Genomic DNA, 17,996 nt, shown 5'->3' with positions numbered 1-17,996 from the left:
CTCTTAGCAGTATGCTGCCTGCTCTTTTCCTGCAGGGACAAGGCGAATTATCAAGACTCTGGGAGTCATAGGAAGTCTGTTGACGAGTAAGTACTTGGAGGCCTGGCCTGGATTTAATAACTCAGGATTCATCAAGCCAGGCCTTTGGGAAACCAATGCACTGATGAGGTTTCCTAGTATGTGTATTGTGAGAAAATAAACAACCCAGGAGGACTCATATAAACACCAATATTGAGAAGGCTGCAGAAAAATGAGCCAGAGGAAGACTGGGAGTCAGCAGAGAGAATAACAAAGGCAAGAGCATAATAATAGTGTGGGGAGAAGGCAGTGATCAGCAGGGTTAGATACCACTGAGACGTCAGGAAGGACAAAAACATGTCTGGGCAAAGAGCTCATTCACTGGAGTTGAAGGGATGGATACCTCATAATGGCGAACTGGAGGGAGGTGGATGTTGCAAAGATAAGACAGGAATGGCTGACTATCGTATCAAGAAGCACAGCTGTGAATGGGTAGAGCAAGGGTGGAAATTAAAGATATGGGGTTAAGTGACTGACCTGAGGACCCAGAGGTCTTTGATGAACAGGAAAATATGAGAAGGCTAAAAGTTGCTGATACATAAAATAAAATAAAGGGTCTACTGACCAAAGGTCTTTATGAAGTCAATCTCAGATACAGTGAAGTTAAAGAACCTACTGAAGAAAATATATGCACTGGTACCCATGACTCAATTGAGAATTTTGACTAAAAATTTAAAATGAGAACAAAAATATAAAAAGAAACTAAAATTATTTAAATGGCAAAACAGGATAACTTCTTGGCATACTGAAAATGAGCCTACTGTATTAAATATGCTTAGATAATGCAGAATATCATAAGCCCCTGACTGACAATTAATTCTGTTTTCAATAAAGCAAGAAGAGTCACATGACCAACTCACAGGAAACCAGCAACCTGGAGCTGATGAAGATATACAATAAAGAAGGAGATGTTCAGTGACAGCACACACACACAAAAAAATTTCTCTCAAAGTAGTTAAGACTAAAAGGGGAAGATTTAGGGGAACTCCAGCTGGGTAACATTTTTGAAAATACATATACCCCTAAATTAATAAATCAATAGGATGGCCCAAATTTTAATGTCATGAGAAAATTTAAACCTCTAGAAGGGGAGTAATTAACATCTACATATCAAGTACCTACTAAGCACCACATTCACCTCATCATCTAACAAAGGCATTTCAATATGATAGGAATTAATGGTTAGTATACACATATATTATCCTAACTCTTAAGATACAATGTAAAAATGTGAAATAAGTTTGTAGCTTCCATTACCATTATAAATGATACTTAAAAGTGGGTTTCTGTTAAAATCGCCCTTTATTATTATTAGACTTAAAAGCTAAAGATAATGAAACTGCCATAAACTAATCTAATGGTATCTTTTATGCCTGAATACAGATGCCTCTGGTAATACTGGTGTCAAACTTTAAAATAAAACAGCCAGTTATTTTACCAGCAAAGTGAGTTTATTCAGGAATAGCAGAGGAATTGCAATTCGGGACAATCAAGCTATAGCAAATATCACAGGCAAGCCCAGCAAATGAAGGAGAGGAAGGTTACTTTATAGAGAAAGAGGAGGAAGTTGGGCAGGGCTGATCTAAGCAAAAGTCCATTGAAGGGAAAGGGAGAGTTCAGGGTGGTGATGGCTTCTCATTGGCTGAGTTGCAGAGTTTCCCATTGGCTGGGCTTGTTATTGGGCACGGAGGAAATCTTCCTTCCTCCTGCTGGGGTAGTAGAGACCTTGCTGCTCAGAAATGTAAAGCTGCGATGGGTGGTGTGTACATAAGAGCTCCCACTTCAGGGATGCCTGACTCCATTTTAAATGAGGTTCCTCTTTATTAATTTTTACACTGGCTTTAAACTAGACACATACAGATTTCCCAGAGATAAGAATTTAACGTTCTTTTATCCAGGTCCAAAAAAATCTTAGTTTCTACCTAATCTGAGATTCCTACGTTACTTCTTCGTTGTTAAATAAAACCTGCCCTTCCCCTACTGATAAATACTGGAATAAGTAAATGACATTTATTTCTGTAATCTTGGAGATTCTTTTAGGCATGTGAAATTACTGCTTTACGCCCTTAGCCTTCCCAGTGTTTACGCTATTTCTTCTTTAAGATTTCCTTCCTTTTAAAACATTCATCTAACTCCTCAATTCATTCCTTCAATATGCACTTATTAGGTACCTACTATGTGCCATGACATACTTAAAGCTCTGGGAATATATTTCAGTGAATGAAACAAAAGTCCCAATTTTCATAGAGCTTACATTTCTGATAAAAAACAATTATTTCCAAATTTACAAGCATTGCAGGAAGGGCTTATTGTTTATTCTTAGTATAGCTCTATGATTATTCTTTTCCCTCATTAGGCCCTCAAATCCACTAACTGTAAAACTTTCTCCCAATTTACTACCCTATTATGGATCTGCTATTTAAATTCAAAACATGTTGAGGTGCTGTGTGGCCAGGTTACTACAGTTTATGGAAATATTACTCCAAAGTATAAGGAGTTTTTTCTCTAATCCAATATACCATCTGTTAAAAGAACTGACATAATTAAAGGCTTAAAACCGCATTGACTGTTCAGATATTTTTTCTAGACACCACCTAAAAGAAAAAAATCAAATGAATTTAATATCTTTGCAAATAAAAATGTGATTCTGTGCTATTCCAAACTTAATCAACCATCTTAGTTCTGTTCTAATTTTCCAACATTATGTACCAATATTACCGACACAAACTGTTGTCCCCGGAAAATGTTTTCTAATTCATATCTCTTCATTTTCTCTACTTATGCCTTAGGATCCATACTATGCCTCATCCTCTTTCCAGAAACTTCTACTGTATGCTCCAGCCTTATCTCCTATTCTTACAGCAATCCCTTATCTTACTCACAGAAAAAGTTCATACCATCCGGTCATAAAGCAAATTTGAAGCAAGTGTAAAAATGAGTAGAGATTTCAACAGATTTGTGGTTAGGAGAGAACTTCTGGGGGAGAGGAGTTGAGTTTTGATCATGTTGAGTTTGGGTCCTTGAACAAACACCTGTCACTAAATCAGCAGAGAAGATCAGCATGTTTCCAGAGTAAAAACAATCACAACTACAAACCTCTACAACATCTAAAACAGTAAAATTCTGCCCTGAATTCTGTAAAATAGGTATAAGGATAATTTTATATGCATATAGCCATAAATTATGCCCATGGAGAAGCAAACATCTTCTAAGGAATTACACAATACACAACAAACTCCCCTCTATGAAATCACAGTTTAACTTTATCCAGCTCAAAGTTAGCTAAATAAGGACACCTCTAACACTACTTTCACTTGCAAATTCTAATCTTAAAAGAAAATTTCTAGATTAAAAAAAAAATCCCTGGAAGCCTAAACTCAACTTCTTCCTGCCATAGACCTACTTGATAAATTTCTCTGTAGCAAAAAGGGGTAATAAAAATCATTTATTACCATCTCATTTAGCTGTCTCTCTGCTATACACCCCCATATTTTTAAACTCTGTACTAAACAGCTATTTTCTTTGCTTTTTCCACTTTCAGTCTTCCTATTGTGAAGGTGTGTCTACCCCTTCCCTTCCCACCTTCCTTCCAGTATGGTTTTATCATGTAAATAGCATCTGTATCGTGACGCCTCAGTATTGTTCAGACCCTGGCAATGGCATATTCTTTCTTTTTCTCTTACAGCTGTTTGTTATTTTTTAACTTTTGGTTTTTCTTTTTCTAAAGTTAATACCTGCCCCATTTTTACACTTACTTCATTTTCTCTTGCACCCATCAGTACTGCATCTTTCCCGAACTCTGCAACAGAACTCTATAACCACACTAAGTACAGGCAGGCCCATCAGGTATTGCATCAGTGCTATGGTAGTTTTTGGTCTGGAGACCTCCCTCCTGGAAGCTTTTGCATTCTCCTCCAGTCTGGACTGGCTTCTCTCCAGACTGCAGCACAGCTGTTGCCTTGGGACTTCCCTTCACCACCAGGTTTCAAAGCTGAAGTCTGAGACTCATTGACAGAAGAAAAAAAAAAAAAGATTCCTGGGACACATCACATCACCAGCAAGAGCTGAAATTTATCAAGGGATGTGGAAGAGAAAGAAAGTTTAATGAAGCCACTCAGTGACTACCGTGATAAAAAAGAAAACTAACAGAATTTATCTCTAGACTGCTGAGTGAAACCAACACTAAGCACTCGCAGTGTCGAGTACTAAAATTTGAACATTGAAATACATCTTTACTCGGGCTTCATCTTGGCTGTCATCTTTATGTCATTTCTTACATTCATGATGTTTTCTTTTGTGCATACGTTTTGCCTCAATGCTCTTTGGTCAATTCTTTCATTACATACAAACATCAAATTACTTTTCTGAAATACATTAAAATACCTCAGAGAAATTATTTCCCCGAATTTCACTGTAGTATGCTTGATATAATGAACTCTTCCCTTCATAGTAAATACAGTTATACTTTAATGGGTACTGTTTGGAGATATTATAAAGATATGCTGTACCTAATTAAACAAGATCAAAACTAAAATTTTTTAAGTCCACAAAAAAGCATTTCTCAGTACTTTTTCCTAAAGAAGAAATACATCAAAAATTTCCTGTAATTTGTGATGGCATTAAGTCTATGTCTATGATATTTTACATATTATTTACATAATTTTAAAAATATAGTTTGCTAATTAAAATATAGTGAAAACTAGGATTTTGTGGTAAGAGTCTGAGTTAATTTACTGAATTCCAGTTGTTATGTTGGGTTTAAGCCACTTTCCCGTCCTAGGAACCATAATGATAGTTGTCTGTACCACTCTAGAGATTTTCTTACATTTTATATTCTCTTTCTGGTTACAATTATTCATGTGGTATAAAACATGGTACCCTGATTCCCCCCAAATCTTACACAACTGTCAGACAAATTATATTTTCTACTATAGTTCTTTGGAAAGTTATTTACTGGCCAAAACAGTAAGCAAAATCAAGAAAAGATCTCAAATGCGTTATTTGTTTTGGGAAATAACATGATGAAAATTGAGCTGTAAACACAAAAGGGAAAATCAGTTTCCTTTCTCTGTTGCAGGTAGGAAGTGATGGCAAGCAACACACCACCTAAAAAAGAAGTTCCCAGAATGAAAAGAGAACTTTGATGAGAGTCCATTTCTTTCTTGATTCCCTACCATAATCACTTCTACTCAATCACATCAGGAAAAAAGAAAAGTTCATGACAAAAGACACAGCTTGAGGTTAGCTGGAAACATTATGGCCCTTCATATTAAATTCATGTTAAAACAGCAAGCTAATGATTACCATGGTTACATTATGCAGGTGCAACCGGGAAGCAGCTGTTTACTGGTTGGCACAGAAAAGTAAATGTTTCAAGACCATCAGATCTGATATGACAGTACCGATTCCAGACACATAGAGAAATTAAAAACTCAAAATAACATACATCCACTCTAGCTGATGTGTTACTAAATCTAAAGCCATTTTTGCCCTTTTTTAATAAAGTAGGTGAAAATGTGACCATGTGAAATTTAAGCTACATGTGATTTTTTAAAATTTCTGGTATGTCAGCATCTGTCTGTCTGTCTCTTTATATATATGGAAACAATCTAAAAGCAATATAAAAAATAAAAGAAATTAAACACAGAATACATTTTTCATGAATTTGACTGCTGTTTATAAAAGCAAACAGTAAATAATGGGGGTCATAATTTACTTGTATGGAGAATCCATAATAATCTCAATTAAAAAAAAATTCATATCCCAGTATCTCTTGGAGAGAGCCACAGTACATATATACAACTCAAATAGTGCTGGTATTTCATATAAAAATGGCAACCAGAGCAGCAGGTGATTCCTGAGTCTCTACTCATCTTTTTTATTATGATTGAATTATTAGCTTAAAAAAAATGTTTTCTACTCTCAAAAATTCTAACCTCAGTTGCCGAAAGACAACAGTTAAGTATCATGTGCATATACATAAAAGGAAAGAGGTATATATTCGATGCCAGCCTGAAAATAAGTAGTTAGATATAAATTTAAATTTAAAATGATAACATAATAGTATTTACTATAAATGAAGGAAAACACTAATGCTTTTAAAAAACTAATACCCTATCATAACCGACTACTCCCTCTTCCTGAAAATGATGCATAGCCTTTAAGGTCCTACCTTCAGGACTTTGCTCATCATTGTCTAAATACCTAAAACATATCTCCATTCTTGCCTCCATCCTTGAAATCCTGGCACAATGCTACTTCTTGCCAAGCCTTCCTCAAAGTCCTTAGCCAGAAGCCCCTACTCCTACATTATAAACCCAGGAAGAGGGACCACATCTCACCTATCTTCAGGGTCAACCACATGCAGGTGGTCAATAAAACCTTACATAATGAATATATAAATTACAACTCTTACTAGTCACTTTTGTAGGGTTTATTTCTTTGTGAATAGTCAACTGACTGTTTCCCAAGTTGGAAATTAAGAGAAAAAATATTTTAAATAGTCTCTTTATTATTAACAAATAATAGAAATTATGAATGGTTTTTAACTCATTATCAAGAAAAATATCAGAGCTAAATATAGAGGTATCTGTATACTCAGGATCACATATCAGTTAAAAATTTTCCTCCATATTTTAATACATACAATTAAATAGTACATATCTTTTATAAAAGCAACTATAAGATGTGCAACACCTGCAGGTAATAACTGTTTGTAAAAATCAAATGAAAGCAAATATATCTACCACGATGTTTGTCACAGCATCATTTACAACAATCACAACAAAACAAGCAACCTAACTGCCAAAAATAAGGAATAGACACACTGTAGTGCCTGGTGTAATGCTAGATTAAAAAGTGTTTTCAAAGAAAATTAAATTTCATGAATAAAGTATAAAAATGTTAGGTGAAAAAAAAGCTGGCGACAAAATGGGAAACAGAATTACATAACTATTAAAAATAATAAAAACAAAACATATATGCCAAAAAATAGACTGAAAGAAAGCCAAATGGTTTTTTGGTTATTACTTTTTGGTAGTGGCCACATTTTCTAAACTTCATACAATGAACATGTGTTACTTCTGTAATCAGTGAATTTCAAGCACACAACTGCAACCTGCAGCACATATTACAAATGAGATGCCTATTAACCTCAGTATATATACTTTTCACTGCATTACTGAGAAGTGTTAGAACAATATCATGTCAAATAAACTGAGATTTATTTTTCTTGCCTATCATCTAGGACCCATGCAGATAACTGTGTATTTTAGTACAACACTGACAATGGAGCACACCCATAAAGTATAATGGCAAATTTTCGAAAGTTGTTGTTTTTTCCTTAATGACTCATATTACGTAATAACTCCTAAATATACCTCCAGTTAAAAAAGACAAAATCAAACATTTCACTAAGTAAATTATTCATGCTATCATAGCTCTTATCCCTACAAAACATAAGTTATTAAAAGTCCCAGAATAGGGACATAATAGCAGATACAACAATTAAAACGAGAAGAGGAAGCTAAATTGGCATTGGAGGCAACAAAAAACACTAAATTTCTCTTTTCTAAGTTTGATTTAAAAAAATCAATCTTTCAACTCATTCCCCTTCACAAACTTTCAGAAAACAAATCAAGCTGGAGCCAGCATAACTGGGACCAACATGGATCACTGATCTTGGCAGATGGCCTAAATGGAAGGAAAACATTTTTATGGGTTTTCCTGCTTAACCAAATGGGAGGGCCTTCACCTTCTAAGTCCTTCCCCACCCAGAAGGAATCTATAGGATAAATGTAGTCTTCCTATTCAACAATCCACCCTGAAACAAATGTAGCTTCCAGATGCAATTTTTTGAGAAAACAAACAAACACACACAAAACCAAAACATTAAGCAAGATCAAGGATCTTTTCTGGACTTCCCTGGTGGTCCAGTGGTGAAGAATCCATCTTTCAATGCAGGGGACTCGGTTCGATCCCTGGTCAGGTAACTAAGATCCCACATGCCGCGGGGCAACAAAGCCCGCTCTGGAACCGGCGCGCTACAATTACAGAGTGCATGCGCCTCAACTAGAGAGCCTGCGTGCCGCAAACTACAGAGCCCACGTGCTCTGGAGCCTGTGCCCCACAACTAGAGAGAAGCCCTTGTGCCGCAATGAAAGATCCCATGTGCCGCAACTAAGACCCAACACAGCCAAAATTAAAATAATAAAATAAATATTTTAAAAAAGGATCTTTTCTGAAGAATTTTTGATGATTAATGCTGCTTAAACTTGGTTAAAGGTAAGAAGGGAGACATTATCCTTTTATTTCGGCAGCATGGTGTTTCTAAAATATATTTTCCCATAAGAAGTTATTCCTACTATATAAAACTCCTAAAGCATATCTACCAATAGATAAAACAAATTAAGAATCATTCTGTGTGTCCTTTCAAGCCTTTTGACTCTTTTTTAGCCATCACTAAACTGAAGGTAGATACAAAATTTTATGTACTGATTTCATGGCCCAGCTTTTTCTGAACATAAAACTATTTGTTTATTATAAAAATTAATAGAAAAGGCCTTAAATAAAATAAAAATCACCTGTAATCCCACTGTTTGGAGATAAACACTGGTGAGATTTCTTTTCCATGCATATTTTGTTTTACACAGTTGAGAATCAGACTCTATAAACTGGTTTTCGAGTATGACTAATATTCAAAGTGGAAGATCACATAAAAAGAAGTCTGATGTCTCTACGAGGTGGGTGATTAGCCTTCCCTGATGAAGAAATGCTCAGGGATTCTGATCATTCCTTATGAGAGCACAGTGTAGACAATCCTTAAAAATATAGAATATTCAAGGGTTTGTATCCGTCTCATGTGCAGAGGCCAGGCTCATCAAGCATCGTTCCCACTGAATATTTATATAGCCCCAGCGCATACATCTTCCAGGACTTCATAAGGGATCAGATCTACAGAGTTCAGAGGTCATAGGACTGGAGGAGCCAGAGGCATTGACTAGCTATCCTACTGGATTATCGCGCTGGGGCATCTGGGCATTTAAAAAAATCCTTAGAGTCCACAATAAAAATGTTCTCCCATCCCTATCCCCATTCTTAAAGTTAGATGGAGTCTTACGTAGCAATCTTGAATGTTGTTCTGCTGTTTACTGTGTCTCAAGAGAATTGTTTAGGATAAATCCAAAAAACTACGCTGGTACAATATCTGTCAAAGTATCCAAATACATGCTTTTCACACTAAAGAAGATTAAGATAGCTGTAGATAATTGACACAAAAGTAGTCACCTAGAAAACAAAGTTTGCTTGCCTTAAAATTTTATTAAAACAATAAAATTCAAAATTAAAAGGAACTGAATAACTTTCATTTCTCATCTGACCATATCTGAATAGCTTCCTTGTCATTACTACTTGTAAGTTTGGAAAGCCTTGAGTATAAAATGAAATAAAATGAGATTCATGGTAGTAATTCCTTAATTTCTAATTCCTTTGGATTAAACTATTAACCCTACTTTGCCCCCATAAATCAACAGTAACTCTCCTTATGCAATGTACCTTGCCTTCACTGGACAGTGGCAAATGCAGAAGAGCATCAGTTTCAATAGCAGGTCTATAACACCATGAAAAGTAGTAATTCAAATGGAAAGGGGTTGAATGCTTTGCAAAGAAAATATTCTTGAGTAATAATGATGTGCTTGAATCCCATATGAGATAATTAATAAAATGTTCAAATGATTAAGACAGATCTTACCGTCTGGTGCCAGAGGCATAACTAAAAGCAAAGGGTGAAATGAGAAAGCCAGCTCACTCTCAAGGGGAATCATCCACTCCATGGGAGGAAAGGGGCAACAGCAACCTAATACGCTTTCTCCATCTAGACAAGGAATGCAAGACACCTTAGAGCAGGGATGCCCAAGGCAAATACATGGCTTAGAGAAAAATAACCCAGTGTGGCACCGGATCCTGCATCTGATAAAAAGGTCAGGAAGGCTGCGTGCTGAACATAACAGGCATTTTTCTCTCTTCAAGCTTTGCTTTGAATTTTAATATGCTTAAAGTTTAAGACAATCTTGTTTTCTAGGTAGCACCTTTCTAAGAATGAACTTTAGTAAAATAATCTCTTTTGTCTAAAGTATTTATTTAGATACAGCCAGAAATTTTAGAGGGTACTTATGGTAACGCTAAACAGTAATTTTTTGTTCAAGCAGCAAGTAATATATAAGAATGTTGCCTATTACTACCACAAAGTGGAAACCTGATCACGCAGAGAAATTTATCCTGGAACCATGGAGGTTCCAGTGACATGGCTGTGTCCTTTATGAGACACATTTACAGTGAGATTATTTTTAAAGTGTTACTTAGTGCCTCCAACTCATAGCCTTTCCTCAATGATTTGATTTTGTAAATCAGGTGGTTATTGGCTCTAGTACAATTCTCTTCTCATACTGTAAGGAACACTGGATTGAGAATTGAAAGACCTTGGGCTTTGGTCCTTATTCTACCACTAAATAGCTGTGTGAGTTACTGCAAGAAATTCAATCTCGCTGACCCTCATTATTTGTGCCTGTGAGGTGAGACTAATAAAACCAACATTGCCTGCCTCACAGAGGAAGTATTTCAGTGGGTGCCCTATACAAGTATAAAGAGCTTGACAGTGCTATGTGTAATAGATGTTAAAATCTAGGGAGGAAAAAAGAGGGAAGGGAGGAAAGAAGGAAGGAACAAAAGGGAAAGGGAAAGAAAGAAAATAGGAAAAACAATATATAAACTTGGGACTGTGCAGTATTAATGGAATTAAAATAATATATAAATTACACACTTATGTTTTCCCACTCCTTTTCCTGAAAACAACACACTGTGGTATTCATTGTGGCTATATTATACACCATCTTTTATAATATTATTAGTTGAAGAATGAAATTTTGCCATTTGCAGCAACATGGATGGACTTTGAGGGCATTATGCTAAATGAAGTCAGTCAGACAGAGAAAGACAAATACTGTATGATATCACTTATATGTGGAATCTAAAAAATACAACAAACCAATGAATGAAACAAAAAAGAAGCAGATAAAGAGAACAAACTAGTGGTTACCCGTAGGGAGAGGGAAGGGGGGAGGGGCAGGGGAAAAAACGGGGTTATTATGGGATTATATGAAATCATGTGTGTGAAACTTCTGAAAATTGTAAAGTCCTATAGAATTTAAAGAATCTTTCATTTGATTAAAAAAAATCAGGAAAAAAAGACTTTTGGAAAATTTGGTATCACCTAGGAATCAAGTAGTACCCACATTCCTCAATTCTAATCTAAGCTCAGTAACAAAGTAGAAAGCATTGTACGTTCTATTGATACTTGTCATGTTAGGGTCTAATTTTTGGTTCAGTGGAAAAATACCAGGGATTCATACAGGCCAGGTACCTACTGGAAATACTTATGATTATCTAGTCCCACTTGTAGTCAAGAAGCGGTAGTGTCGATGTGTTAATTTAATACCAGCTACTATTCCAGACCTGGGGAAACTGGCTAAACACATCACAAGTGACGTCTTCTGCAATTATGCAATCTGTTCAAAAGATGAAAAAGAAATCTGATACATGCTGATGCCAAAGCCTCAGCAGGAATCAACTCCTTCCCATCCTTTTACACAGCCTTTCAGGGAAAGAATTATTTTATCAGCTTTTCCATTTCCTCTTGCCCATCTTCACCCTGCACATTACAGCTCTGTAAATATTTGTGGAATATAGCTCTGTAAATATGGTGGAATGACGCATTTTGAAGTGGCCCTCTTTCCACAGTGGTTAACAAAATACGGTGAGGACAGGTCATTAACATTACTATCAAATAAGTGTTTTCTGGGTAAGATTAATTATCAAAAACCAAATTACTTAGGATGGAGTTTTCCCAAATGGTACATAACTCAGCTGATCATGATAAAAACATGTATCTGATAGTAATCATAGCATTATCACAAAATCTCCTGACTTCATATTTAGATCTGAACATATTCTAAGTATCTTTTGTTCCTTCTCACAGCGGTTTTTCCCTTGGAGTTTCAATACTCCTGCCGTAGGAAGAGAGCTTTCCAGAGATGGGGAAGTGTATGGAGTAGGGGCGGGGAGAGTGGCTGGCAGAGGGGATACAATCCATCTGGGGTCAAAAGAAATTTGCCACAGTAGTGGCACTATGGTCGTGAAGCATGATCTTAATGTGGATTACACCTTTTAGTTAATTCTGAGAATTCAGAATAGAATTATGAAGCAGGGAGATCTAAGCAAAATGTTATGAGTTTACTTCTGAAACACAGCTACAGTTGTGAGTGTTATATCAGCTGTCATCAGCAATAACACGCATCCAGAGACCTAGTACCTATTCCCAGTGAGCTTATATCATAAAGAAAATGTTATTTGAAACATTTCATAGAATGGGTAAGTAAGAACCAAAAGATTGGCCCACCTAGTTAACTGGATCCCGATCTACTTCCTAACTTATACTGAATGAAATGGTTTTTAGGTTTAACAACTAAATTAGACTGAAATATACAGTTCCTGAAGACAGCTGACCTCAATATTTCTTGACATTGGAGTTCTGTACCTAGTATTTAAACATTACTTATTTTCATCTTATTAAAACTTCACTTCTTGACCAGTCAGACAGAAATGGCTTAGAAGCCTTGTAAAGTATCTAGGAACAACAGATAAGGAGGAACAAGGAATCTCTTCAATTGCCAAATGTTTAAGAATCTGGTTTTCTACATTTTCTTTATCATAAATCAACCAGATGAAATATTCATTCATTGGGCATTAGCCCAGTTTTCTATTAATGTCTCAAATTGTGTGCAGGCATGAACAGTAATCAGTATGTTCTTATGACATTCATGTTTGACCCAAGTATTATACAGATCTCCAGAATCTGTCATCCTGACCCTCTAAGTTTGCTGCTGGGACTCTTTTTTAAAGACAGATCCCTTTCAGTCTTTACAACATGTCATTGGAATGAATATCCACATCCTCCACAGATAAATCGCTATGTCCTTATTTACAACTATCCTACCGATGAATAAACTTCGGGAAAACATCTAGATGCCAGCTATCAGATCAAAGACTGCTGATTTTCCCAATGCCTGGTTACATAAAAAAATCAACTAGGAAGAGACAGAACCAAGTCAGATTAAATATAGAGTATGAGAGTATTTCCAGAGGAAAAACTATGATACCACAAAAAACAACTCAGTTTTTAAAATAACAAATTAAAGTAAAATTTGAGGTCAGAAAGGAACACACATTTAAACCTTAGTGATCAAACTGTTCCCTCTAGTTTGAGGTAAGCAGGAAAAACAAACAAACAAACAAACTCTAATTCCCCAATTATCTTCAAACAGGAAGTGTAGTGGGTGGTTGTAGAAAGAGATTTTTAAGAAATTAGCAAAATGCACATTAGGCTCTCTTTTATATGAAGTCTATTGAAGAAACACACAAGGTCTTAATTCTACTAAGTCCAGTTAATTAGTGTGCATGAGAATCATCTACAGAATTTGGTAAAATTAAGATTCTTGGGGGCTTCCCTGGTGGCACAGTGGTTGGGAGTCTGCCTGCCGATGCAGGGGACGCGGGTTCGTGCCCCGGTCTGGGAGGATCCCACGTGCCGTGGAGCGGCTGGGCCCGTGAGTCATGGCTGCTGAGCCTGTGCGTCCGGAGCCTGTGCTCCGCAAGGGGAGAGGTCATAGCGGTGAGAGGCCCGCGTACCGCAAAAAAAAAAAAAAAAAAAAAGACTCTTGGGCCCCATGACTAGGCATTTTCACTCAGCAGTTATGGCATAGGTCCACAAATTTTTAATGATAATAAACACACTCGGTATATTCATTCTGAGGCAGGAAGCTCAGACATACTGCGTCCAAAATATAGTCCAATGCAGAGTGGCAATATGCTGAAGGAAGAGCCTGCATATCTGATTTAATAATTAGAGTATCCTTCCTTTTCATCCCCAAAGCCCATAGCCAATCAACGCCAGCTCCCAGGTCAGTCAGCTCACCTAAGCAGCGGTAGGGAATCACAATGTGGGCATGGGTCTTGCACTGCTTCCGGCCTCTCTTGCACCAGTTCTGGATGGTCACTGGTTGGTTGGCTTCCACCACATTGGTGATCTGCAGTTCAGGGTAGACCTGGGAGAGCATACAAAAAGGGTAAATCGTTACCTGAGACAGGGCTGGCACATAAGCACCCCTTGAACTGCCACTGTTATTCTAAGGTTTTCAAGCCTGCTCTAATTGTGATCTAGCTTGGGGAATTCAGGGTAAAGAAAAAGATCAAGAACCTATCATTCCATTCAAAACATTAAGCAATATAACTTTTACTTTATTTTACTGCACCCATTCCAGATTAACATATTTTCTAGGGGAGATAAAATAGAAAGGGAGGAGGGGGCCCTCTTAAAAGCATGGGGTCATTTCAATGCAAAATAAACTGGTGTGACGATGATACTCTGTAATACCCTAAATAAATGTTATAGTAGATACACCTGGGAATATTACCATGACTTAAATTCAACCCTCCCATGTCTTACTCAATTAGGCAAATATTTCACATACAGGATATGACACACAGCAAGCTTCCTACATAAAAATCTTTCTCTTTATTCAAAGTAATTTACATAAGAATAATTTATCAAACAGTTATCATGACTGTCATTTAGATAAAGAATTGCACTGATGAATCTCTTCCCTTGAAAATTAAAGCCCTTTGCTCTGATTACTGTTCTCAACAAACCATGGTGTTTACTGAGCACTTGGAAAGAAATGTGAAACTTGATGAACTAAAATATATTTGTGAAAATATCAAATCCCTTCTATTTATTAATAATAGTAGAGATTTGAAGGAAAAATATAAACATAAAAATTTATTTCTAAAATGGGCTTTCCCTTGCATAAATCTTGCATTTCACCAGGATTGCTGTTTTGCCAGTTAAATACAATGAGAGAGAAAAGCATACGAGAACTGAGGGTAGAACCAAGGGAATGGTTACAATAATGGGCCATGAAATCTAAAGTGGGAATATGAAGGTTGAGATGCACGTTTAAAAGGCTGTAGTATCAATGAGTCCTGGTGTGCACTACAGAATTTTGTCCTAAAGATACCAAAGAAAATGGGGTGGTTAGAAGCAGTACTTGGAGAGTCAGAGAGCTGAAATTAAGATTCTGGGGAAGTTACATTTATTGGTAATTGCAAGGAGTATAACATGAGTATCAGAGGGCATGGCTGAAAAAGAATGATAAAGGCAAGATCACAGGAGGAATGAAAATTAAAAAAACAGAAGCTGGAATCTTGGATCATCAAGGTTGATATTAAAATCACCTAAGAATGGGGCTTCCCTGGTGGCACAGTGGTTAAGAATCCTCCTGCCAATGCAGGGGACACGGGTTCGAGCCCTGGTCCGGGCAGATCCCACATGCCGCGGAGCAACTAAGCCTGTGCGCCACAACTAACTGAGCCTGCGCTCTAGAGCCCATGAGCCACAACTACTGAAGCCCATGCGCCCAGAGCCCATGCTCCGCAGCAAGAGAAGCCACTGCAATGAGAAGCCCGTGTGCTGCAACGAAGAGTAGCCCCCTCTCACTGCAACTAGAGAAAGCCCACAAGCAGCAATAAAGACCCAACACAGCCAAAAATAAATACAAATAAAATAAATAAATTAAAAATCACCTAAGAATTACAAAAGATGCAGTTGACTGAATGACAGAAGGTCAGGACCTAAAACCTTCAAAGATTGCCACTGCAGTAGAAAGAGCTCTCCAGATGCCTCCAACAGGTGGAGGAGAGGGGTAAATTAGTCCAAGACCATGTATTTCACAGTTTGGGTGGGGGACATTTTAGGGAGAAGGAAAAAATGGTTTGGAAGTGAAAATGAGTGAGAAGGAAGACATCCCTACCTCTAGGCACAATGCTATGAGGGTTGCAAGGGAAGAACTACCTGAGGAGGCTACAGGGGAAGCAGTGCCTTTGGGGAAATACCAGGTTTCAGAACAAGAAGATCCTGTCGAACAGTATGGAGGTTCCTTAAAAAACTACAAATAGAACTACCATATGACCCAGCAATCCCACTACTGGGCATATACCCTGAGAAAACCATAATTCAAAGAGTCATGTACCAAAATGTTCATTGCAGCTCTATTTACAATAGCCCGGAGATGGAAACAACCTAAGTGTCCATCATCGGATGAAAGGATAAAGAAGATGTGGCCCATATATACAATGGAATATTACTCAGCCATAAAAAGAAACAAAATTGAGCTATTTGTAATGAGGTGGATAGACCTAGAGTCTGTCATACAGAGTGAAGTAAGTCAGAAAGAGAAAGACAAATACCATATGCTAACACATATATATGGAATTTAAGAAAAAAAAATGTCATGAAGAACCTAGGGGTAAGACAGGAATAAAGACACAGACCTACTAGAGAATGGACTTGAGGATATGGGGAGGGGGAAGGGTAAGCTGTGACAAAGCGAGAGAGTGGCATGGACATATATACACTACCAAACGTAAAATAGATAGCTAGTGGGAAGCAGCCGCATAGCACAGGGAGATCAGCTCGGTGCTTTGTGACCACCTAGAGGAGTGGGATAGGGAGGGTGGGAGGGAGGTAGATGTAAGAGGGAAGACACATGGGAACATATGTATATGTATAACTGATTCACTTTGTTATAAAGCAGAAACTAACACACCATTGTAAAGCAATTATACTCCAATAAGGATGTAAAAAAAAAAAAAGAAGATACTGTCCACAGTGTGGGTTATGGATAGAGGAATTTTTCTTATGATTGCCAGTCACATTCAAAGAGAGCATGCCATGATCCTGTCTTTATTTGAAATGTTGATATTTTGTTCATTGTGGAGTTTGGGGCATTAATTTTTACTTTTTAGTGCATTAAAGGAGTTCCCTGGTGGCCTAATGGTTAGGATTCTGGGCTTTCACTGCCGTGGCCCAGGTTCAATCCCTGGGCAGGGAACTGGAAATCCCACAAGCCATGTGAAACAGCCAACAATAAATAAATAAATAAATAAATAAATAAATAAATAAAAGACAAAATGGTTATAATTTTTAAAAATAGTGCATTAAAATATTATTTATCTTGCTTCCTGATTGCCTCACTTGCCTCACCCTTGTCCCAACCCCGAGGTCAATCAATTAAAAAATCAGACACTGATAATGAATAAAAGCTGTGGTACATTCAATGGATTACCTAGCACTAAAAAGAAAGAAGCTATCAAACTATGAAAAGACATGGAGGAATCTTAGTTGAACATTACTTAGTGAAAGAAGCCAGCATGAAAATACATGTATGATTCTAACTACATGACATTCTGGAAAAGAAAAAACTATGGCGACAGTAAAAAGACCAGTGGTTACCAGGGGTTAGGGGGAAGGAGGGATGAAGAGGAAGCACATAGAGGATTTGGCGGGCAGTGAAATGATTCTATATGATACTGTAATGGTGAATACATGTCATTATACATTTGTCCAAACCCATAGAATGTACACCACCAAGAGTGGACCTTAAGGTCAACTATGGACTTTGGGTGATAATCACGTGACAATGTAGGTTCATCAATTGAAATAAACGTACTACTATTCTGCTGGGGGATGTTGAGAAAGGGGGAGAAGCTATGCATGAGTCAGGGAAGGGGGTACACAGTAAATCTTTGCACCCTCCTCTCCATTTTGCCACAAACCTAAAACTGCTCTAAAAAAATAAAACGCTCATCAGTGTAGTATAAGGCAAATTCAATGAGGAGGTACATGCTATGAAAACACACAAAAAAGGATATCTAAATCAGATCCTGGGCGGGTACTGAGAAAGTTATTCTTCCAAAACACTTGCCAGTAACTTAGCTCTAAATGGAAACAGCTCCTTCCCTTTATTTTA

General features: G+C 37.2%; 1 protein-coding gene across 2 annotated transcripts in view; it reads right to left on the bottom strand.

Annotated features, from left to right (window-relative positions):
* APP (amyloid beta precursor protein) overlaps positions 1-17,996 on the bottom strand; it is a 277,963-nt gene that overhangs the window by 185,324 nt on the left and 74,643 nt on the right. For both annotated transcript variants that reach the window (XM_029213882.1, XM_029213881.1), the window contains exon 3: positions 14,105-14,234. In XM_029213882.1, the coding sequence (XP_029069715.1) occupies positions 14,105-14,234 (130 nt within the window). The remainder of the gene's footprint in view (positions 1-14,104; positions 14,235-17,996) is intronic.

Source organism: Monodon monoceros, unplaced genomic scaffold (genome assembly GCF_005190385.1).
Source record: "Monodon monoceros isolate NGI ecotype Baffin Bay Population unplaced genomic scaffold, NGI_Narwhal_1 Super_Scaffold_11, whole genome shotgun sequence".
Classification (NCBI taxonomy): Eukaryota; Metazoa; Chordata; class Mammalia; order Artiodactyla; family Monodontidae; genus Monodon; species Monodon monoceros.
The sequence above is the reverse complement of the archived record's forward strand: the minus strand, read 5'-3'. Positions and strand labels throughout refer to the sequence as shown.